Raw genomic sequence first — 23793 nt, forward strand, 5'->3', positions numbered from 1 at the left:
GCCCCCCTTCAAAGCCTTACTGAAGGCACATCCCCTCCAGGAGGCCTTCCCTGACTACGCCCCTCCTTTCCCCTTCTCCCCCGTCCCTCTTCTGCGTCACCTTGACTTGCTCCCTTTATTCCTCCCCCCTCCCAGCTTCCCAGCACTTAGGTACGGATCTGTCATTTATTTATATTAACGTCCGCCTCCCTCCTCCTAGACTGTGAGTAAGCTCGAAGTGGGCGAGGAATGTCTGTTTATGGCTGTATTGGACTCTCCCAAGAGCTTAGGATTGTGCTCTGCGAATGATGAACATGTGCAGAGCAAATAAAAAATGCAAATGTTTTGTTCTCCGTCTCCCCCTTTTAGACCGTGAGCCCACTGTTGGGTAGGGACTGTCTCTAGATGCTGCCAACTTGGACTTCCCAAGCGCTTAGTACAGTGCTCTGCACACAGTAAGCGCTCAATAACTACGATTGATTGATAAGCGCTCAACTGACTGAATGAATACGAAACTTGAAAGCTTTTCAAGTTCCTTTATGATGTATCTATTTTTTTGCCCACACCCAATCTGCCACTTTTCATGGGTTTTCTCATTTCGTCATATAAGGGAGCATTTATATCGTTGAAAGGCCGTCTTTTTTCCGCTGGCACCAACTAGCCGTGCAGGGTTGTGGTTTTGTCACTTTTTTGTGGTTGTTTCTCTAGAGCAAGCTCGCTCTCTTCCTCCCTTCAAGGCCCTACTGAGAGGTCACCTCCTCCAGGAGGCCTTCCCACACTGAGCCCCCTCCTTCCTCTCCCCTTCGTCCCCCTCTCCATCCCCCCCGTCTTACCTCCTTCCCTTCCCCACAGCACCTGTATATATGTGTGCACATATTTATTACTCTATTTATTTATTAATTTTACTTGTACATATCTATTCTATTTATTTGACTTTGTTAATATATTTGGTTTTGTTCTCTGTCTCCCCCTTCTAGACTGTGAGCCCACCGTTGGGTAGGGACTGTCTCTATAAGCTGCCAACTTGGACTTCCCAAGCGCTTAGTCCAGTGCTCTGCACACAGTAAGCGCTCAATAAATACGATTGATTGATTGATTGATTGATTGATTGAACTAATCAGGTCAGACGCAGAGTCCCTGTCTCACATGGGGCTCGCGGTCTCATACCTTGCCCGGACCAATATGGGCTCAGTCACGTCTGATCCATGGCCAGGGAGAAACCGTAAGGCATCGGGAAAATCAGCACCGTTTTGCTTAATGAATTAATCGACTAAGGCATATATATTTCTCCCGGCTGAAATCCTGGGGCGAAGTGAAAAGCAGCGGGGGCTGATAGAAAGGGCAGAGCTGGGCAGTCGGAGGACCTGGGTCCCAGCCCCAGTTCGGCCGCTTGGCTGCTGTGTGACCTTGGACAAGTCACCCCGCGTCTCTGTGCCTCAGTTTCTTCATCTGTCAAATGAAGGGGGGAGAATTCAATTCCCGCTCTCACTCCTAGTTGGACCGTGAACCCCAGGGGAGACTGGAGCTGTATCTAACCCGGTGCCTAGTTCAGTGCTTGGTAAAGAGTGAGAAAAAAAAATACTATTTTTTATTACTAATAATAAATACTATTATTATATATATTATATAATAATATTATAGCATCATAATATATCATATATTAATATAATATAACATATTATGATATAATATAAAATAACATATAATACTGTGTTATATTATTATTACATATATTATATAATAATATTATAGCATAATAATATATAATGTATTAATATAATATAACATATTATGATATAATATAATATATGCAATATATAACATTATTATATATTATATAATAATATATAACTAGGGAATAATGAGAGAATTAGGGAATAATTAGAGAATAATATATAATTAGAGAAGCAGCGTGGCTCAGTGGAAAGAGCACGGGCTTTGGAGTCAGAGGTCATGGGTTCAAATCCCAGCTCTGCCAATAGCCAGCTATGTGACCTTGGGCAAGTCACTTGACTTCTCTGTGCCTCAGTGACCTCATCTGTCAAATGGGGATGAAGACTGCGAGCCCCCCTTGGGACAACCTGATCACCTTGTAACCTCCCCAGCGCTTAGGACAGTGCTTTGCACATAGTAAGCGCTTAATAAATACCATTATTAGTATTATATATTATTAATACTATTATTATATTAGCATTTAGCACATAGTTAGTGCTTAACAAGCACCGCCATTATTATTATGGTTATGAGCATGTTGTGGGCAGGGAATGTGTCTGTTGTTGGACTGTACTCTCCCAAGCACTTAGTACAGTGCTTTGTACACCGTAAGTGCTCAATAAATACGACTGAATGAATAAATGATGATTTTTTATTGCCCAAGCCGGCCGTGGTCCTATGGGAGACGGTCCAGGGTGGGTCTCCCCATTCTAGACTGTGAGCCCACTGTTGGGTAGGGACCGTCTCCATATGTTGCCAACCTGGACTTCCCAAGCGCTTAGTACAGTGCTCCGCACACAGTAGGCGCTCAATAAATACGATTGAATGAATAAATGATGATTTTTATTGCCCGAGCCGGCCATGGTCCTATGGGAGACGGTCCAGGGTGGTTCTCCCCCTTCTAGACCGTGAGCCCACTGTTGGGTAGGGACCGTCTCTATATGTTGCCAACCTGGACTTCCCAAGCGCTTAGTACAGTGCTCCGCACACAGTAGGCGCTCGATAAATACAACTGAATGAACGATGGTAGACAGATAGGCCCCCTTGGCTCTGTCCTGCCCACTGACCTCCTTAGAGAAGCAGCGTGGCTCAGTGGAAAGAGCCCGGGCTTTGGAGTCAGAGGTCACGGGTTCGAATCCCGGCTCCGCCACACGTCTGCTGTGTGACCTCGGGCAAGTCACTTCACTTCTCTGAGCCTCCGTTCCCTCATCTGTAAAATGGGGGTTAAGACTGAGAGCCCCACGGAGGACAACCTCATCATCATCATCATCATCAATCGTACTTATTGAGCGCTTACTATGTGCAGAGCACCGCACTAAGCGCTTGGGAAGTACAAATTGGCAACATATAGCGACAGTCCCTACCCAACAGTGGGCTCACAGTCTAAAAGGGGGAGACAGAGAACAAAACCCAACATACTAACAACAACATACAGAGACAGTCCCTACCCAACAATCAATCAATCAATCAATCGTATTTATTGAGCGCTTGCTATGTGCAGAGCACTGTACTGAGCGCTTGGGAAGTACAAATTGGCATCACATAGAGACAGTCCCTACCCAACAGTGGGCTCACAGTCTAAAAGGGGGAGACAGAGAACAGAACCAAACATACCAACAAAATAAAATAAGTAGGATAGAAATGTACAAGTAAAATAAATAAATAAATAGAGTAATAAATATGTACAACCATATATACATATATACAGGTGGGCTCACAGTCTAAAAGGGGGAGACAGAGAACAGAACCAAACATACTAACAAAATAAAATAAATAGAATAGATATGTACAAGTAAAATAGAGTAATAAATATGTACAGACATATATACAGGTGCTGTGGGGAAGGGAAGGAGGGAAGACGGGGGGGATGGAGAGGGGGACGAGGGGGAGAGGAAGGAATATGTACAAACATATCTACATATATACAGGTGCTGTGGGGAAGGGAAGGAGGTAAGACGGGGGGGATGAGGGGGAGAGGAAGGAAGGAACCTCATCACCTTGTATCCCCCCAGCGCTTAGAACAGAGCTTTGCACATAGTAAGTGCTTAACAAATGCCATCATAATTATTATTATTATTATTATTATTATTATTCCGGGCTCGGCAGCCCGGCCCGCGTCCCCCCCGCCCCGACCGTTGCCGCCCCGCCGCCCCCTCACCATTCTCTTTCCGCAACCGGGAGATGAACTTCTTGGGCGGGATGACCCCCACTTTCTTCTTCTGAGTGGCGATGCTGTGGAAGAGGTCGGCCAGGCAGGCCAGCAGGTTCTCCTTCTTCTTCTGCTGGGCCTTGTAGGCCAGCACGTTCTCCCGGAACGGGCGGCAGAAATACAGGGCCTGCAGCACCGAGTTACAGTAGCAGGTGTTCCCAAACTGCCGGGGGGCCGGGGAGAAGAGAGAGCCTCAGGGGCCGCGCCCATCCACCCGTCCTCCCGCCCGCCCGCCCGCCCGCGGGATCCCAAGCGCTTAGTCCAGTGCTCTGCACGCAGTAAGCGCTCAATAAATACGATTGATGATGATCCCCACCGGTGGCGGCCGGGGGGGCTCCGGCTCTGCTCAATAAATACCTCACTGCCTCTGTTGGGGCGTTTTCAGATGAGCCCCTATACAGGGAGGATTGGGGCGGGTCCCAGCACTGCCCCAGGAAAGCAGTGATCACTTATCAATCAATCAATCGTATTTATTGAGCGCTTCCTGTGTGCAGAGCACTGGACTAAGCGCTTGGGACGCCCAAGTTGGCCACATAGAGAGACGGTCCCCACCCACCGGTGGGCTCACAGTCTAAAAGGGGGAGACAGAGAACAAAACCAAACATACTTACAAAATAAATAGAATAAATAGATAGAATAAATAGGATAGATATTTATTGAGCGCTTACTGTGTGCAGAGCACTGGACTAAGCGCTTGGGACGTCCAAGTTGGCAACATAGAGAGACGGTCCCCACCCACCGGCGGGCTCACAGTCTAAAAGGGGGAGACAGAGAACAAAACCAAACATACTAACAAAATAAATAGAATAAATAGGATAGATATTTATTGAGCGCTTACTGTGTGCAGAGCACTGGACTAAGCGCTTGGGACGTCCAAGTTGGCAACATAGAGAGACGGTCCCCACCCACCGGTGGGCTCACAGTCTAAAAGGGGGAGACAGAGAACAAAACCAAACATACTAACAAAATAAATAGAATCAATTCATTCATTCATTCAATCGTATTTATTGAGCGCTTACTGTGTGCAGAGCACTGGACTGATAGAATAAATAGGATAGATATGTAGTCGATCGTATTTATTGAGCGTTTACTGTGTGCAGAGCACTGGACTAAGCGCTTGGGACGTCCAAGTTGGCAACATAGAGAGACAGTCCCCACCCACCGGTGGGCTCACAGTCTAAAAGGGGGAGACGGAGAACAAAACCAAACATACTAACAAAATAAATAGAATAAATAGATAGAATAAATAGGATAGATATGTAGTCAATCGTATTTATTGAGTGCTTACTGCGTGCAGAGCACTGGACTAAGCGCTTGGGAAGTCCAACATATAGAGACGGTCCCCACCCAACAGTGGGCTCACAGTCTAAAAGGGGGAGACAGAGAACAAAACCGAACATACTAACAAAATAAAATAAATAGAATAAATAGATAGAATAAATAGAATAGATATGTAGTCAATCGTATTTATTGAGCACTTACTGTGTGCAGAGCACTGGACTAAGCGCTTGGGAAGTACAAGTTGGCAACATATAGAGACAGTCCCTACCCAACAGCTGGCTCACAGTCTAGAAGGGGGAGAATCTATGTTTGTACATATTTATTACTCTATTAATTTTACTTGTACATATCTATTCTATTGATTTTATTTTGTTAGTATGTTTGGTTTTGTTCTCTGTCTCCCCCTCTTAGACTGTGAGCCCACTGGTGGGTAGGGACTGTCTCTATATGTTGCCAACTTGTACTTCCCAAGCGCTCAGTACAGTGCTCCGCACACAGTAAGCGCTCAATAAATACGATTGATTGAGAATAATAATAATATAATAATAATGGCACTTATTAAGCGCTTACTATGTACAAAGCACTGTTCTAAGCGCTGTGCAGAGATGGGGAGAAGATGGGCATATACACACTGGCGACAGCCTCCATAGTTCAGCCAGGTTGTGCAGTTTACCAATCAACCCACCTATCAATAGTATTTACTGAGCACCGCTCTGTACGGAGCACCGTACTAATCGATCAGTCGTATTTATTGAGCGCTTACTGTGTGCAGAGCGCTGTACTAAGCGCTTGGGAAGTACAAGCTGGCAACGTATAGAGACGGTCCCTACCAAACAGTGGGCTCACAGTCTAGAAGGGGAGAATAATATAATTATAATAATAATAATAATAATAATGGCATTTATTAAGCGCTTACTATGTGCAAAGCACCGTTCTAAGCGCTGAGCAGAGATGGGGGAGGAGATGGGCATATACATATTGGCGACAGCCTCCATATTTGAGCCAGGTTGTGCAGTTTACCAATCAACCCACCTATCAGTAGTATTTACTGAGCACTACTCTGTACAGAGCACTGTACTAAACGTTTGGTAGAGTACAACCAAGTTGGTAGATGCAATCTTCGTCTCGGAGGCGCGTACGGACTAGTCAGGGGAGACAGACGTGAAAACCAGTTATGGGGAGGAGGAAGTTAGAGGACTAAAAGATATGGAAACAAGTGCGGCAGGGTGTGGGGGCACCCAAATGCGTAAGTGACGTGGAAATGCTGAAGTGGAATAATAATAATAATAATAATAATAATGACATTTATTAAGCGCTTACTCTGTGCAAAGCACTGTTCTAAGCGCTGGGGAGTTTACAAGGTGATCAGGTTGTCCCACACGGGGCTCACAGTCTTCATCCCCATTTTCCAGATGAGGGAACTGAGGCCCAGAGAAGTGACTTGCCCGAAGTCACACAGCCGGCAGGTGGCGGAGCCGGAATTTGAACCCATGACCTCTGACTCCAAAGCCCGGGCTCTTTCCACTGAGCCATGCGGGAAATAAGGTGGGGCTAGGAGAAGGGTAGATTGGGGAAGGCCTCACTTTCCCAGAGGAAAGTGGTCGTGGGGAGGGGTGGGACGGGGCAAGACTGCCCTAAATAATAATAATAATAATAATAATAATAATAATGGCATTTATTAAGCGCTTACTACGTGCAAAACACTGTTTTAAGCACTGGGGGAGGATACAAGGTGATCAGGTTGTCCCGCGTGGGGCTCACAGTCATCACCCCCATTTTACAGATGAGGGAACTGAGGCTCCGAGGAGTTAAGTGACTTGCCCAAGGTCACACCGCAGACGTGTGGCGGAGCCGGGATTCGAACCCACCACCTCTGACTCCAAAGCCCGTCGTGCTCTTTCCACTGAGCCACACTGCTTCACAAAGACTGCCTGATTTGGTTGTACCCAACCCAGCACTTAGTACAGCGCCTGGCCCGTAGTAAGCATTTAACAAATACCATTCTTCTTCTTCTTATTATTATTACTATGTCAAGAGGTGGGCCAGTGTGGGTTCGGGGGTCGGCTGGTCCGGGGGCACACCAGCTGCTTGATTTGGTCTGGGAAGGCCCAGCCAGCAAGCTCCCTGGAGCCAGGGAGGACTCTGAGGAAAGCATCCGGGAGAGGAAAACCCCGGAGAGGAGGCGGGGGGGGACCCCTACTTCTGGAGAGAACCCCAGCCCACCCACTTCACTCCTATAAAACTCACTTACTCACTGTCCTTAGGTCTCGTCGGTGACCGCTCGCTCATACCTCCCCCACACCTAGAGCTCCCTCCCCCTACAAATCTGAAGACTCTCCCCATCATCAAAGCTCTATTGAAATCATATCTCCTCCAGGAAGCCTTCCTTGACTAACCTGCCATCCTCCCACCACCCTACTGCCTCACGCTGACCCTGACTCCTCACCCTGGGCTTCAAGGCTGTCCATCCATCCCCTCGCCCCGTCCTACCTCACCTCCCTTCTCTCCTTCTCCAGCCCAGTCCGCACCCTCCACTCCTCCACCGCTGATCTCCTCACCGTACCTCGTTCTCGCCTGTCCCGCCATCGACCCCCGGCCCACGTCATCCCCCGGGCCTGGAATGCCCCCAATCCCTCTGCCCACCCGCCAAGCTCGCTCTCTTCCTCCCTTCAAGGCCCTGCTGAGAGCTCACCTCCTCCAGGAGGCCTTCCCAGACTGAGCCCCTTCCTTCCTCTCCCCCTCGTCCCCCTCTCCATCCCCCCATCTTACCTCCCTCCCTTCCCCACAGCACCTGTATATATGCATATATATTTGTACATATTTATTACTCTATTTATTTATTTATTTTACTTGTACATACCTATTCTATTTATTTTATTTTGTTAATATGTTTGGTTTTGTTCTCTGTCTCCCCCTTCTAGACTGGGAGCCCACTGTTGGGTAGGGACTGTCTCTATATGTTGCCAACTTGGACTTCCCAAGCGCTTAGCACAGTGCTCTGCACACAGTAAGCGCTCAATAAATGCGATTGATTGATTGATTGATTGACCCCCACGGAAATTATGTACATATCCTTATACCCAGTTGCTTCCCTCGCCTGAAAAGGCTGAAAAGAGGCAGCCTGAGGCCTAAGAAATCAAGGAGGGTGCGAACTGGGCATTTACACAATTTTAGAGAAGCAGCGTGGCTCAGTGGAAAGAGCACGGGCTTTGGAGTCAGAGGTCGTGGGTTCAAATCCTGACTCCGCCAATTCATTCATTCAATCGTACTTATTGAGCGCTTACTGTGTGCACAGCACTGGACTAAGCGCTTGGGAAGTACAAGTTGGCAACATATAGAGACGTTGTCAGCTGTGTGACTTCGGGCGAGTCACTTAACTTCTCCGGGCCTCAGTTCCCTCATCTGTAAAACGGGGACTAAGACTGTGAGCCTCCCCATGGGACAACCTGATCACCTTATAACCTCCCCAGCGCTTAGAACAGTGCTTTGCATATAGTAAGCGCTTAATAAATGCCATTATTATTATTATTATTATTGCCTGTAATTTATTTTAATGGCTATCTTCCCCACGGGATTGTATTTACCAACTGCACTGTACCCTCCCAAGCCCTTAGTACAGCACTCTGCATCAAGAGCTCTATAAATATCCCTGATTAACTGATTGAGCTCCAGGGAACAGTCCTCAGGAAGACCCCCTCCCCGCCGCCGCAATTCCCGGGTGTGAAGGACCAGAGACCAGAGTGCGGCTACAGCTGCCCCCCATCCAGAGCGCTGTACTAAGCGCTTAGTACAGTGCTCTGCACACAGTAAGCGCTCAATAAATACGATTGATGATCCAGAGACAGAGGGCAAACCAGATGTGACACGGCGGACGACGACGGCACCGAGCAAGAGTCCCAGGCCCGGGGCCCAAAGCGGACTTACGTTGACCAGTCCGAAGTAGTGCTCGTTGATGGGAAACTGCTCTGGGCCGATGTCTTTCTCCAGAGCCGAGGCATTGGTGCCCTGAGGAAAAAAGAGCAATGGGGACTCAGTTTGGGCTCAGGAGGGGGTCAGCTGGGGGCCGAGGGGCCAGGGATACCTCTACCACAGCCTCCGATCCGATCCCACCTGGAGAGGCCGGCTGAGGGATGTTCGAGGGGAGTGACGGCGTGGGGGATCGGCCACACTGGGCCCTGTGAGGTCCACCATTTGTCTCTAACCCATTTCCCACACCAGCCCCCTTCCTCTCCACCCTCCTGGGCACCACGCTGGTCCCACATTTTCAATTATTCTCCATTAGTCTGTGACTCCAGGACTTTCCCATTAGATTCGGAGCTCCTCGAGGGCAGGAACTGCGGCTTATACTTTTTCTGTAGACCCCCAAGTGACCAATACAGTCCCTTGCCCGCACATAGAGGGTGGCTGACACGGCCCCCCGTCAGCCCCCAGCGGGTAGCTGGCACAGTACCAGTAGAGAAGCAGCGTAGCTCAGTGGAAAGAGCCCGGGCTTTGGAATCAGAGGTCGTGGGTTCGAATCCCGGCTCCGCCACTTGTCAGCTGTGTGACTTTGGGCAAGTCACTTAACTTCTCTGTGCCTCAGTCCCCTCATCTGTAAAATGGGGATTAAGACCGTGAGCCCCCCGTGGGACAACCTGATTGCCTTGTAACCTCCCCAGCGCTTAGAACAGTGCTTTGCACATAGTAAGCGCTTAATAAATGCTATCATTATTATTATTATTATTATCTGCACCCAGTGGGCACCCAGCATGGGTTCCTGTCCGCACCCAGCAGACAACGAATGACAACGACAACGATGCTCCTCGGCCTCGAGGGTCTCCCCGATGGACCACCGCGTTTGGTGCACCGGGCAAAGGAAGCGGAGGCTGCAGGCCTGCCCACCCAGGGAGCGTCCACATCACTGCCGCCACGGGGAAGCCCTGCCCAGGGGAAGCAGGGCGGGAGAGGCGAGAGGCCCCCCTGCGATCACAGCCACAAACCGGCCCTCGGAGAAGGCCCCGGACCTGCAGCTTCTTCCAGTGCCCCGAAACCGGGCCCCTCCGGCGAGCTCTGAGAATCACTCCGAGGCTGACAGAAACATCAGCTACCAATCAATCTGCGCATCAGGCAGAAACTCCTCACCCTGGGCTTCAAGGCTGTCCATCCATCCCCTCGCCCCCTCCTACCTCACCTCCCTTCTCTCCTTCTACAGCCCAGTCCGCACCCTCCGCTCCTCCACCGCTGATCTCCTCACCGTACCTCGCTCTCGCCTGTCCCGCCATCGACCCCCGGCCCACGTCATCCCCCGGGCCTGGAATGCCCTCCCTCCGCCCATCCGCCAAACTCGCTCTCTTCCTCCCTTCAAGGCCCTGCTGAGAGCTCACCTCCTCCAGGAGGCCTTCCCAGACTGAGCCCCTTCCTTCCTCTCCCCCTCGTCCCCCTCTCCATCCCCCCATCTTACCTCCCTCCCTTCCCCACAGCACCTGTATATATGTATATATGTTTGTACATATTTTTTGACTCTATTTATTTATTTATTTAATTTATTTGTACATATCTATTCTATTTATTTTATTTTGTTAGTATGTTTGGTCTCTGTCTCCCCCTTTTAGACTGTGAGCCCACTGTTGGGTAGGGACTGTCTCTATATGTTGCCAATTTGTACTTCCCAAGCGCTTAGTACAGTGCTCTGCACATAGTAAGCGCTCAATAAATACGATTGATGATGATCAGCTAGTCTGTTTTCAGAGTCTCTGCCCGCTCTGGCCGGCCCCTTGGCCCGCAAGTTTCTCCGAGTTCATTAGCCACGGGAAGCAGCGGCTTCCGGGCTGCCGGGGTCTGTTCCAGCCTTGAGAGCCAGGCGACCTACTTAAACCAGAGGCCGGGTTCTTCCTCCCCAAGGCGGATCTGCCCGGCTCCCTGATTCCCTGATCCGCCCCTGAAAACGCAAATTCACCTGAGCCACCCCACCTTCCCACTCCAGGGGGGCAGCTGCCTGCCCACGGTCCTCCCCGAGACTCCTGGCTTCCTGGTTTGGAGCGAGTCAGTCCCTGAGCAGATCCTAGAGAGAAGAGGATGAGTGACCCCCTCGGGGACACCCGTCCGGAGACCTGATCCTGCCACCAACCCAAATCTACCTCGGAGGGAGGCATTCCCGGGAGGATCCTCGCTGGACCGACGCACTGCCGAGGAAACTCATCCTGAGGAGAAGCGGACCTATCCTGTGGTGAGAACAGGGGTCATATCTGGGACAGTCCCCCACCTGCAACTTGTTGGGGTGTGAATGGGGGACAGGCCAGGGGTTGTCCCACCGCCTGTGATGTTTTAAGGGGAGAACAGGGGGAGGGGGTTGCCAACGGTGCTGGGGTTCAGCTCAAGCCCCCAGCTGTTGCCCCTCTGACCCCTCTCCTTCCTCCCCCAGGGCCCGGAGGTCGTGCCAGCAAGGCTCAGCATCAGAAGGGTCGGGAATACCGTGGATGGTCGCGCTGGGGCAGGAAGTGTCGTCGGGACCAGCTGGTGGGCAGAGGCAGAACGTGGCATTGAGTCTCCACGTTGGGATCTGGGGATGGGCAGCCGCCGCCCCACAACCGGGTAACACAAGTCCGACGGGCACATCTTCGGGAAGGTCCGGGGGCCTCGGGAACCAGAATGTCAAACCTCCATCTTTCCCCATCTCTCCACAGTCGGGACCCACTTCCTGTCAGTCAGTCACTCAAACGTATTTACTGAACGCTTACTGTGTGTAGGCACCACACTAAGCGCTTGGGAGAGTACAATACAACAAGAAACAGACACGTTCCCTGCCCACAACAAGGTTACAGTCTAGAGGACTCAGATCTGACCCCAATTGGTCCCCACCACACTGGACAAACACAGCCAGAGAGGCGTCCTGGGGAAAACCACTCCATGGTCTCAACTGACTGAACAGGTGACCAAGGGGAAAACTCATGGAAACCCTTATCTCGACTCTCGGGGCCTGCTGGGATCGGGGGACCATTCTCAGCGAGAAAATGGCACGAAGAAGATTCCCCAGGCTCCTTCTCACTATCTGTCAATCAATGGTGCTTACTGCATGCTTATCGTGTGCAGAGCACTGTGCTAAGCACTTTGGGGAGTACAATAAAACAGAGCGAGTAGACAGGTTCCCTGCCCACAGTGAGGTTGGTCTAGGGGGGCACCAGGACCCCAGTTCTCTTCCAGCCTGGTACGGAACATAACTTGGTCTTCATGTCAAATCCCGGGAAGGAAGCTCTCATCCTAGGCATCCCCGCATCGCCATTATCGACAGCATTTATCGAACACCAGATCAGGGGGCTGGGGAACACACAGAAGGGGAATAAGACACGATCCCTCTCCTCAAGTTACTTACAATCTAACGGAAGTGACAGGAGGCAGTTTCTGAGGTAATGACGGCTACCGGGGTTGGAGGTTTTTGTTCCGAGTTGCCCTGGCGCCGGCACGCATTTCATTCATTCCGGCAATACTAAATATAGGCCAACTACTGCGTGTAAAGAGCTCTCTAATGGGCACCTGGGAATATACGATCAAACTAAGGGCCCAGGACCTTTCCCTCAAGGAGCTTGCAATTTCACGAGGGAGACACACATTGTACATGAGCCTTCTAAGTCTCTCTAGTTTTGCAGCAGGGGTGGTTTTCTATCACGGGGCAAAGGGGATGGAGGCAGAGAACCAGGGGTTTCCACGAGTCCCGAGTGCTACAATCACACACCCTTGAAAGCAAACCACACCCCGAGGTGAAAGTCCTCATCCCCAAAACGCTACGCAAAAAAAAAAAAAACCCAAAAAACCCGTCCGCGGTTCATGGGTGCCGATGGAGTTGATCTCCGATAAGCATCCCTCAAAGCTGGAAAAACTTTCCCAAAGTCAGCGACCCCCCATTTCCAGACAGGAGAAGGTTGGAACCCCGAGAATCCATGGAGCAGCCTGGGTTCCATCCGGGGAACATCATCATCATCAATCGTATTTATTGAGCGCTTACTGTGTGCAGAGCACTGGACTAAGCGCTCGGGAAGTACAAGTTGGCAACATATAGAGACAGTCCCTACCCAACAGTGGGCTCACAGTCTAAAAACAACAGTAGGGCTGCTGATGTTTCCTTTTTGTGGAGTCCCGCGGGACTGGAGACTGTTAACCCCCTGCATCCATCCCGCTGACCAGCCCGCCCAATTGGCCAGCCTCGGTTGGCACGGTCACAGCCTCCAGGGCTCCCAACGACAGAGACACGGACCAGAGATCGGAAACAACTCGGCCGGGATCACGCGGCAAACGGGCGGGAGAGCCGAGAACAGTCTTAACTAGGATGGGGTGCATCCCCCACCCCGTTCACGGGATCCGCTCGTCTTCCTGGGGGCCCGTGACCCGTCACCCGTGCTCCGGCGTCGGCGGGGCCTCTCTAACGGCCCTGGAGAACCAAGACCTTGCCGATGGAAGAGAGACCGAATGGCACGGTCCCCAACACGAGTCTTGGGAGATGGCAGGCCATTCCCAGCGCCAGTAAACTCTACTCCTGCTCCTACTCGGGATCTCCTGTGAAGCAGTGTTTACTAGAGGGTAGAGCGCAGGCTTGGGAGCCAGAAGCACCGGGATTCTAATCCCGGCTCTGCAATTTGTCTTCTGTGTGACCTTAGGCAATTCACTTCTCTGCCTCAGTTTCCTCATCTGAAAAATGGGGGTCTTACTGTGAGCCCCATGTGGGACAGAGACTGCATCCAACCTGAAAACCCTGTATCTGCCCCAGCGCTTAGCACATAGGAATTGCTTAACAAATACGTTATCATTAGCCCCTTCCTTCCTCTCCCCCTCGTCCCCCTCTCCATCCCCCCATCTTACCTCCTTCCCTTCCCCACAGCACCTGTATATATGTTTGTACATATTTATTACTCTATTTATTTATTTTACTTGTACATACCTATTCTATTAATTTTATTTTGTTAGTATGTTTGGTTTTGTTCTCTGTCTCTCCCTTTTAGACTGTGAGCCCACTGTTGGGTAGGGACTGCCTCTATATGTTGCCAATTTGTACTTCCCAAGCGCTTAGTACAGTGCTCTGCACATAGTAAGCGCTCAATAAATACGATTGATGATGATGATGATCATTATTATTCTCTCCTCCTCATCCTTCTCCTCAGTAAAGTGGTCCCTTCAGGAAACTGCCGGACCTCGTTGAAAATCTCATGTCCGGAGGGGGACGGGCCAAAGCAAAGAGATGGTAGCCGCCGGCTCAGCCGCGGCTCTGGACGTTTCGGGCCGGTTCGGGATAAAGAGGGAGTCATCACACCCCGGCCGAGGCCAGCCTTTTGACCTGGGCCCAGCCCTCCCGGCTCGGCTCTGGTTTGAGCGAGCTGAGGGAAAGCAAAGGGCAGGGCAGATGTTGACGTGGAAGAAGGCTGGATGCAGGTGGCTGAAAGCTTCAAACTCTGCCTGGGCCGAGAACGCTCTCTGACCCTTCCTTCGGGACATGGAGATGTCGGGGTCTCAGGACTGAGAGGATAAAGCTCGCCCCTTCCCCACCTCCAGGACAGGTCTGATTTCTCAAAAGTGGGGAGATTTATTTCCCTTAGGTCTCTTCCCACTTGGCTGCAAAAAACGGTCTTTCTCTCCATCCCCCCTCGGCGACTTCTGCTTGGGTCTGCTCCCAGAGTTTGAATTCTTTCACATAATCCCTTCAATTGGAACAAAGCTTCCATTTCCGAAAACAAGCCTACATTCCTGGACTCGTTTTGCCCTCTCGGCCTCCCTGGGAGGCCGAGATTATCCTCCCCAGTTTACAGATGGGGATACTGAGGTGTTAAATGACTTGCCCAAGATCATTCTTTTAGACTGTGAGCCCACTGTTGGGTCGGGACTGTCTCTATATGTTGCCAACTTGGACTTCCCAAGCACTTAGTACGGTGCTCTGCACACAGTAAGCGCTCAATAAATACGATTGATTGATTGATTGATTGATTCGGGCAGGGCCACGGCTGAGCCCAGACTAGAACTCAGGTCTCCAGGATTCCCAGAGCTCTCCGCCGGTCTCCACTACCTCCCCTCCGTCTTCCTTGGCCGCGCGTCCGACCTCTATTGAAGTGGACAGAGTAGCATCCCGGCCAGAAAGGGCCTCCATCGCCGCCCCACCTCAATCGCCTTGCTCACAGCTCCAGCCATGGCTTCTGCGGGGGTTGTGGACGGGGGGGGGAAGCGGTATCGGACCCACCCGAAATCAATTCATCATCATCATCAATCGTATTTATTGAGCGCTTACTATGTGCAGGGCACTGTACTAAGCGCTTGGGAAGTACAAATTCATCATCAAATGCAGACCCTCCAGGTCACATCCACCCACCTGGCCCACCTCCCCGGGTCAGACACCGGGGAGGGTCCGGCTTGGCGTTGCCCCCAAAAGTTGGGCAGGTGGCTCAGGTTCCACCCGGGGAAAGGAGGAACTTTCAGTCCTCACCGAGCAGCTGTCCTGCCTCAGCGATCCAAGGGATGGGATTCCCATCGCGCCCCGGGATAGGATTCCCATCACGCCCCGGGAAAACGGAGGCTCAGAGAGACGGACGACATCGCCTAGAGAAATGGAGAATCGACGCGGCCCAAGCTCGACCCCCCTGTAGGACCGTAAGCTCCCTGAAGGCAGGGATTGTGTCTACCAACTCCGTAGTATTCATTCATTCATTCAATCGTATTTATTGAGCGCTTACGGTGTGCAGGGCACTGTACTAAGCGCTTGCGAAGTCCAAGTTGGCAACATAGAGAGACGGTCCCTATCCAGTAGGGACTGCCTCTATACGTTCCCAAGCGCTTAGTACAGTGCTCTGCCCATAGTAAGCGCTCAATACGATTGATGATGATGATGATAGAAGGGGGAGACAGACGACAAAACAAAACACATTAACAAAATAAAATAAATGAACGAATGAATATACAGGCGCTGCGGGGAGGGGAAGTCATATTTATCGAGTGCTTACGGAGCAGAGCGGAAAACTGTACTAAGCGCTTGGGAGAGGACAATATAATAGATGCATTCCCTGCCCACATTCCTTCATTCAGCCGTATTTATTGAGCGCTTATTGGGTGCAGATTGAGTTTACAAACTTGTTCACCATGGCAGCCCTCTCCACACAGACACACACACACACACAAAACTACACACACGAATGCCTCTGCACAACTGACCACCACTGCACATCCGTCGTCACAAACACGCCACCGCCGCCACCCTCGACACATACACCCAACAGCACGCGTGCACGGGCACACCCATGCTTGCGTACATACACGTCCGCACACGCGCTTTATTGTGTCTCGCTGACCCTCTGACCTCCGGCCTCACTGGTTCTGGGAGGTTGAGGAAGGGGTAGTGTATCTGTACATATTTATTCTATTTATTTTGTTTTGTTAATAGGTTTTGTTCTCTGTCTCCCCCTTCTAGACTGGGAGCCCACTGTTGGGTATGGACCGTTTCTAGATGTTGCCAACTTGGACTTCCCAAGCGCTTACTACAGTGCTCTGCACACAGTAAGTGCTCAATAAATATGATTGATTGATTGATTCCCAAGCGCTTAGTACAGTGCTCTGCACACAGTAAGCGCTCAATAAATACGATTGATTGATTGATTCCCAAGTGCTTAGTACAGTGCTCTGCACACAGTAAGCACTCAATAAATACAACTGAATGAATGAATGAATGAATGCATGCTGTTCCAAGCGCTTGGTACAATGCGCTGCACACAGTAAATGCTCAATAAATACCATTAATTGATTGCACATTTCTAATCCATGAGCTATTCCACCGGGAACTGTCAGAACTCACTGTCTGTGGGCTTCCCTTTGATGGACAAGGCAGAAGAAGGGGGGCGGGGAAGTTGGGGAGGTGCCCCTTCTTTCCCCCCACCAAAAGCACATCCGGGAGCCCGCGCTCTGTGTGAACCTCTCTGGGCCTCAGTTTCTCCATCGGTAAAATGGGGTCGAGCCCCCACTACCTCCTGCCAGCTCCCAGGGAGGTTGTAAGAATAAAATGAGATCGCTGATGGGAACGGAGGAAGCCCACGGGTTCGAGGCCTTTCTCCAGCTAGACTGGGGTTCCCCTGGAAGCCCCATGAAGGCACGTTCAAGACCAGAGGGGCCCCTGTTAATAACAATAATAATGGCATTTATTAAGCGCTTACTATGTGCAAGGCACTGTTCTAAGCGCTGGGGAGGTTACAAGGTGATCAAGTGGTCCCAAGGGGGCTCACAGGCTTCATCCCCATTTTACAGATGAGGTAACGGAGGACCAGAGAAGTGAAGTGACTTGCCCAAAGTCGTCACACAGCTGACTATTACCTTGTCCTCCCTCTGCCCATCCGCCAAGCTCGCTCTCTTCCTCCCTTCAAGGCCCTACTGAGAGCCCACCTCCTCCAGGAGGCCTTCCCACACTAAGCCCCCTCCTTCCTCTCCCCCTCATCCCCCTCTCCATCCCCCCCATCTTACCTCCTTCCCTTCCCCGCAGCACCTGTATATATGTATAGATGTTTGTACATATTTTTTTACTCTATTTATTTATTTATTTTATTTGTACATATCTATTCTATTTATTTTATTTTGTTAGTATGTTTGGTTTTGTTCTCTGTCTCCCCCTTTTAGCCTGTGAGCCCACTGTTGGGTAGGGACTGTCTCTAGATGTTGCCAATTTGTACTTCCCAAGCGCTTAGTCCAGTGCTCTGCACATAGTAAGCGCTCAATAAATATGATTGATGATGATGATGATGTACATATTTATTACTCTATTTTACTTGCACATATCTATTCTATTTATTTTATTTTGTTAATATGTTTGGTTTGGTTCTCTGTCTCCCCCTTCTAGACCGTGAGCCCACTGTTGGGTAGGGACCGTTTCTATATGGTGCCAACTTGGACTTCCCAAGCGCTTAGTCCAGTGCTCTGCACACAGTAAGCGCTCAATAAATACGACTGATTGATTGATCGTCCGCGCAAAGGACCGTCCTGAACTCAGAGATGGGCCCACCACCGGCCCCGCACATTAGATCCGGTCTCGGATGCCGTCCCTCCACGCCAAGGGACGGGGGATCTGACACCAAGTCACCGCCGCACGGCCCTGGAGAAGCAGCATGGCGTAATGGAAAGACCATGGGCATGGAAGCCAGAAGGTCATGAATTCGAATCCCGACTCTGCCACGTGTCTGCTGGGTGACCTTATGTAAGTCACTTCACTTCTCTGGGCCTCAGTCCCCTCATCTATAAAATGGGGATGAATAATAATAATAAGAATGATGGCATTTATTTATGTGTTGCCAACTTGTACTTCCCAAGCGCTTAGTCCAGTGCTCTGCACAAAGTAAGCGCTCAATAAATCTGATTGATTGATTGATTAAGCGCTTACTATGTGCAAAGCACTGTTCTAAGCGCTGGGGAGGTTACAAGGTGACCAGGTTGTCCCACGTGGGGCCCACAGTCTTAATCCCCATTTTCCAGATGAGGGAACTGAGGCCCAGGGAAGTGAAGTGACTTGCCCAAAGTCACACGGCTGACAGGTGACTGTGAGCCCACTGTTGGGTAGGGACTGTCTCTATATGTTGCCAATCTGTACTTCCCAAGCGCTTAGTACAGTGCTCTGCACATAGTAAGCGCTCAATAAATACGATTGATGATGATGACAGGTGGCGGAGCCGGGATTTGAACCCATGACCTCTGACTCCAAAGCCCCGGCTCTTTCCACTGAGCCACGCTGCTTCTCCAGATGAAGACTGTACAGATGAAGACTGGAAGCCTCATGGGGGACAACGTGATTACCTTGTATCTACTCCAGTGCTTAGCAATTAGTGAGCGCTTAATTCCTTTATCATTATTATTACACTGAAAGTTAAATGGTCCCTGTTCTGGGGAACCCCGCCCAGCGCTTAGAACAGTGCTTTGCACATAGTAAGCGCTTAACAGATGCCATCATTATTATTATTATTAACTTCTCTGTGCCTCAGTTACCTCATCTGTAAAATGGAGATTAAGACTGTGAGCCCCCCGTGGGCCAACCTGATCACCTTGGATCCTCCCCAGCGCTTAGAACAGTGCTTTGCACATAGTAAGCGCTTAATAAATGCCATCATCATCATCATCATTATTATTACAAATGCCACCGTTATTAATTCCAGGCTTCCGGGCCGGCCTGGGGGCGGCTCCCCGGGCTTTGGGCAAGTCGCTTCACTCCTCCGGGCCTCAGTTACCACCTCTGTAAAATGGGGATGAAGACGGTGAGCCCCACGTGGGACAACCTGGTCACCTTGTAACCTCCCCAGCGCTTAGAACAGTGCTTTGCACATAGTAATTGCTTAATAAATGCCATCATCATCATCATCACTATTATTATAAATGCCATCGTTATTAATTCCAGGCTTCCGGGCCGGCCTGGGGGCGGTTCCCCGGGCTCTGGGCAAGTCGCTTCACTTCTCCGGGCCTCAGTTACCACCTCTGTAAAATGGGGATGAAGACGGTGAGCCCCACGTGGGACAACCTGGTCACCTTGTCAATCCCCCAGCGCTTAGAACAGTGCTTTGCACATAGTAAGCGCTTAATAAACGCCATCATCATCATTATTATTATTATTACAAATGCCATCGTTATTAATTCCAGGCTTCCGGGCCGGCCTGGGGGCGGCTCCCCGGGCTTTGGGCAAGTCGCTTCACTCCTCCGGGCCTCAGTTACCACCTCTGTAAAATGGGGATGAGGACGGTGAGCCCCACGTGGGGCAACCTGGTCACCTTGTAACCTCCCCAGCGCTTAGAACAGTGCTTTGCACATAGTAAGCGCTTAATAAATGCCATCATCATCATCATCATCACTATTATTATAAATGCCATCGTTATTAATTCCAGGCTTCCGGGCCGGCCTGGGGGCGGCTCCCCGGGCTTTGGGCAAGTCGCTTCACTTCCCTGGCCCTCAGTTACCACCTCGGTAAAATGGGGATGAAGACGGTGAGCCCCACGTGGGCCAACCTGATCACCTTGTATCCTCCCCAGCGCTTGGAACAGTGCTTTGCACATAGTAAGCACTTAATAAATGCCATCATTATCATTATCATTATTATTATTATTACAAATGCCATCGTTATTAATTCCAGGCTTCCGGGCCGGCCTGGGGGCGGCTCCCCGGGCTTTGGGCAAGTCGCTTCACTTCTCTGGGCCTCAGTTACCACCTCTGTAAAATGGGGATGAGGACGGTGAGCCCCACGTGGGGCAACCTGGTCACCTTGTCAATCCCCCAGCGCTTAGAACAGTGCTTTCCACATAGTAAGCGCTTAATAAATACCATCATCATCATTATCATTATTATTACAAATGCCATCGTTATTAATTCCAGGCTTCCGGGCCGGCCTGGGGGCGGCTCCCCGGGCTTTGGGCAAGTCGCTTCACTCCTCCGGGCCTCAGTTACCACCTCTGTAAAATGGGGATGAGGACGGTGAGCCCCACGTGGGGCAACCTGGTCACCTTGTCAATCCCCCCCCGCTTAGAACAGTGCTTTGCACATAGTATGCGCTTAATAAATGCCATCATCATTATCATCACTATTATTACAAATGCCATCGTTATTAATTCCAGGCTTCCGGGCCGGCCTGGGGGCGGCTCCCCGGGCTTTGGGCAAGTCGCTTCACTCCTCCGGGCCTCAGTTACCCCCTCTGTAAAATGGGGATGGGGACGGTGAGCCCCACGTGGGGCAACCTGGTCACCTTGTCGATCCCCCAGCGCTTAGGACAGTGCTTCGCACAGAGCAGGCGCTTAGTGAATGCCATCGTTATTATTATTATTTGGGGGGTGTCGGGGCGGCCTGGGCGAGGCGGCCTGAAGTCGGGGGGTGCCCCGGGCCCCCCGCCAGCCCTCCCCCTGACCCTGCCCGCGGCCGGCACTCACCATGTTACAGAGGGAGGCGAGGTTGCGGACAGTCATGGGGCTAAAGGGAGCAGCCGGCCCGCACCGCCATCTTTACCGGGGGAAAGCAGGCCCGCCCAGGGGCCGGGGTGACTCAGTTTCCCCCGGGGGTCACAGCCCCAAGGGCCGGAGGGGCCACACCGGAGGCATCCCCGTCCTCCCTCCGACCGGGCTGGGCCTCGGGCAGCAGCAGCAGCAGCTCCTCCTCTTCCTCCTCCTCCTCTTCTTCTTCCTCCTCCTCCTCCTCCTCCTCCCCTCGGAGTCCGGTCCTGTCCGACGGCCTCCTCCTCGCTCCTCCCCCTTGTAGAGATGTCATTCATTCCATCGTACTTATTGAGCGCTTACTGTGGGCAGGGCACTGGACTAAGCGCTTGGGAAGGACAAGTTGGCAACATGTAGAGACGGCCCCTATTCATTCAATCGTATTTATTGATTGCTTACAGTGTGCAGAGCACTGGACTAAGCGCTGGGGAAGGACAAGTTGGCAACATAGAGAGACGGTCCCTATTCATTCAATCGTATTGATTGAGCGCTTACTGTGTGCAGAGCACTGGACTAAGCGCTTCGGAAGGACAAGTTGGCAACATAGAGAGACGGTCCCTATTCATTCAATCGTATTTATTGAGCACCTACAGTGTGCAGAGCACTGGACTAAGCGCTGGGGAAGGACAAGTTGGCAACATATAGAGACGGTCCCTAGTCATTCATTCAATCGTATTGATTGAGCACTTACTGTGGGCAGAGCACTGGACTAAGCGCTTGGGAAGGACAAGTCGGCAACATATAGAGATGGTCCCTATTCAATCGTATCGATTGAGCGCTTACTGTGTGCAGAGCACTGGACTAAGCGCTTGGGAAGTACAAGTTGGCAACATACAGAGACGGTCCCTATTCATTCATTCATTCAATCGTATTTATTGAGCGCTTACTGTGTGCAGAGCACTGTACTAAGCGCTTGGGAAGTCCGAGTTGGCAACATACAGAGACGGTCCCTATTCATTCATTCACTCAATCGTATTTATTGAGCGCTTACTGTGTGCAGAGCACTGGACTAAGCGCTTGGGAAGTCCAAGTTGGCAACATACAGAGCCGGTCCCTATTCATTCATTCATTCAATCGTATTTATTGAGCGCTTACTGTGTGCAGAGCACCGGACTAAGCGCTTGGGAAGTCCAAGCTGGCAACATGTAGAGACGGTCCCTACCCAACAGCGGGCTCACGGTCTAGAAGGGGGAGAGAGACAGACAACAAAATGAAACATATTCACCAAATAAAATACAGAGAATAAATATGTACAAATAAAATAAATAAATAAATAGAGTAATAAATACGTACAAACATTTATACATATATACAGGTGCTCTGGGGAGGGGAAGGAGGTAGAGACGGTCCCTACCCAACAGCGGGCTCACAGTCTAGAAGGGGGAGACGGACAACAAAACAAAACATACTAACCAAATAAAATAAATAGAATGAATATGTACAAATAAAATAGAGTAATAAATGCATACAAACATATATACATATATACAGGTGCTGTGGGGAGGGGAAGGAGGTAAGGCGGGGGGGATGGGGAGCTATTACTGTGTGCAGAGCACTGGACTAAGCGCTTGGGAAGTCCACGTTGGCAACATATAGAGACGGTCCCTACCCAACAGCGGGATATTTGCACTCTATTTATTTTATTTGTACATATTTACTACTCTATTTTATTAATGATGTGTGTATACGATCATTCTATTTCAGCGTGGCTCAGTGAAAAGAGCCCGGGCTTGGGAACCAGAGGTCGTGGGTTATAATAATAATAATAATAATGATGGTATTTGTTAAGCGCATACTATGTGCAAAGCACTGTGAAGCATTGGGGAGGTTACAAAGTGATCCAGTTGTCCCACGGGGGGCTCACAGTCTTAATCCCCATTTTACAGTTGGGGTAACTGAGGCCTAGGGAAGTGAAGTGACTTGCCCAAAGCCACTTGATGGCATTTGTTAAGCGCTTACTATGTGCCGAGCACTGTTCTAAGCGCCGGGGGGATACAAGGTGATCAAGTTGTCCCACGTGGGGCTCACAGTCTTAATCCCCATTTTCCAGATGAGGGAACTGAGGCTCAGAGAAGTGAAGTGACTCGCCCAAGGTCACACAGCAGACGTGTGGCGGAGTCGGGATTCGAACCCATGACCTCCGACTCCAAAGCCCGGGCTCTTTCCACTGAGCCACGCTGCTTTCTCATCCCGGCTCCGCCACTTGTCAGCTGGGTGACTCTGGGCAAAGCACTAAACTTCTCTGGGCCTCAGTTACCTCATCTGTAAAATGGGGATTAAGACTGTGAGCCCCAGGAGGGACAACCTGATCACCTTGTATCCCCCCAGCGCTTAGAACAGTGCTTTGTACAGAGTAAGCACTTAACAAATGCCATCATCATTATTATTATCATTTATTCTGATGGTATTGATGTCCGTCTACTTATTTTGTTGTCTGTCTCCCCACTTCTAGACGGTGAGCCCGTTGTTGGGTAGGGATTGTCCCTATCTGTTGCCGATTTGCCATTCATTCATTCAGTCCTATGTATTGAGCGCTTACTGTGTGCGGAGCACTGGACTAAACGCTTGGGAAGTCCAAGTCGGCAACATGGAGAGACGGTCCCTACCCAACAGCGGGCTCACACTCTAGAAGGGGGAGACAAAACAACAAAACAAAACATATCCATT

At 50.6% G+C, this 23793-nt stretch overlaps 1 protein-coding gene across 2 annotated transcripts in view; it reads right to left on the reverse strand.

The window, feature by feature from the left end:
- The window catches only part of USP46 (ubiquitin specific peptidase 46), a 42661-nt gene extending 21365 nt beyond the window's left edge, over positions 1-21296 (reverse strand). The window contains exons 1-3 of one of the 2 annotated variants that reach the window (XM_038769324.1): positions 21067-21296; positions 9107-9187; positions 3851-4028 (exon numbers count right to left, since the gene is read on the reverse strand). In XM_038769324.1, coding sequence (XP_038625252.1) covers positions 3851-4028; positions 9107-9187; positions 21067-21102 — 295 coding nt within the window. In that variant the 5' untranslated portion in view covers positions 21103-21296. Of the gene's footprint in view, positions 1-3850; positions 4065-9106; positions 9188-21066 lie in introns of both variants that reach the window. The other variant, XM_038769323.1, reaches the window with a different exon arrangement.
- Positions 21297-23793: the final 2497 nt, after the last annotated feature.

The sequence above is a fragment of the Tachyglossus aculeatus genome, chromosome X5 (assembly GCF_015852505.1).
Source record: "Tachyglossus aculeatus isolate mTacAcu1 chromosome X5, mTacAcu1.pri, whole genome shotgun sequence".
NCBI lineage: Eukaryota > Metazoa > Chordata > Mammalia > Monotremata > Tachyglossidae > Tachyglossus > Tachyglossus aculeatus.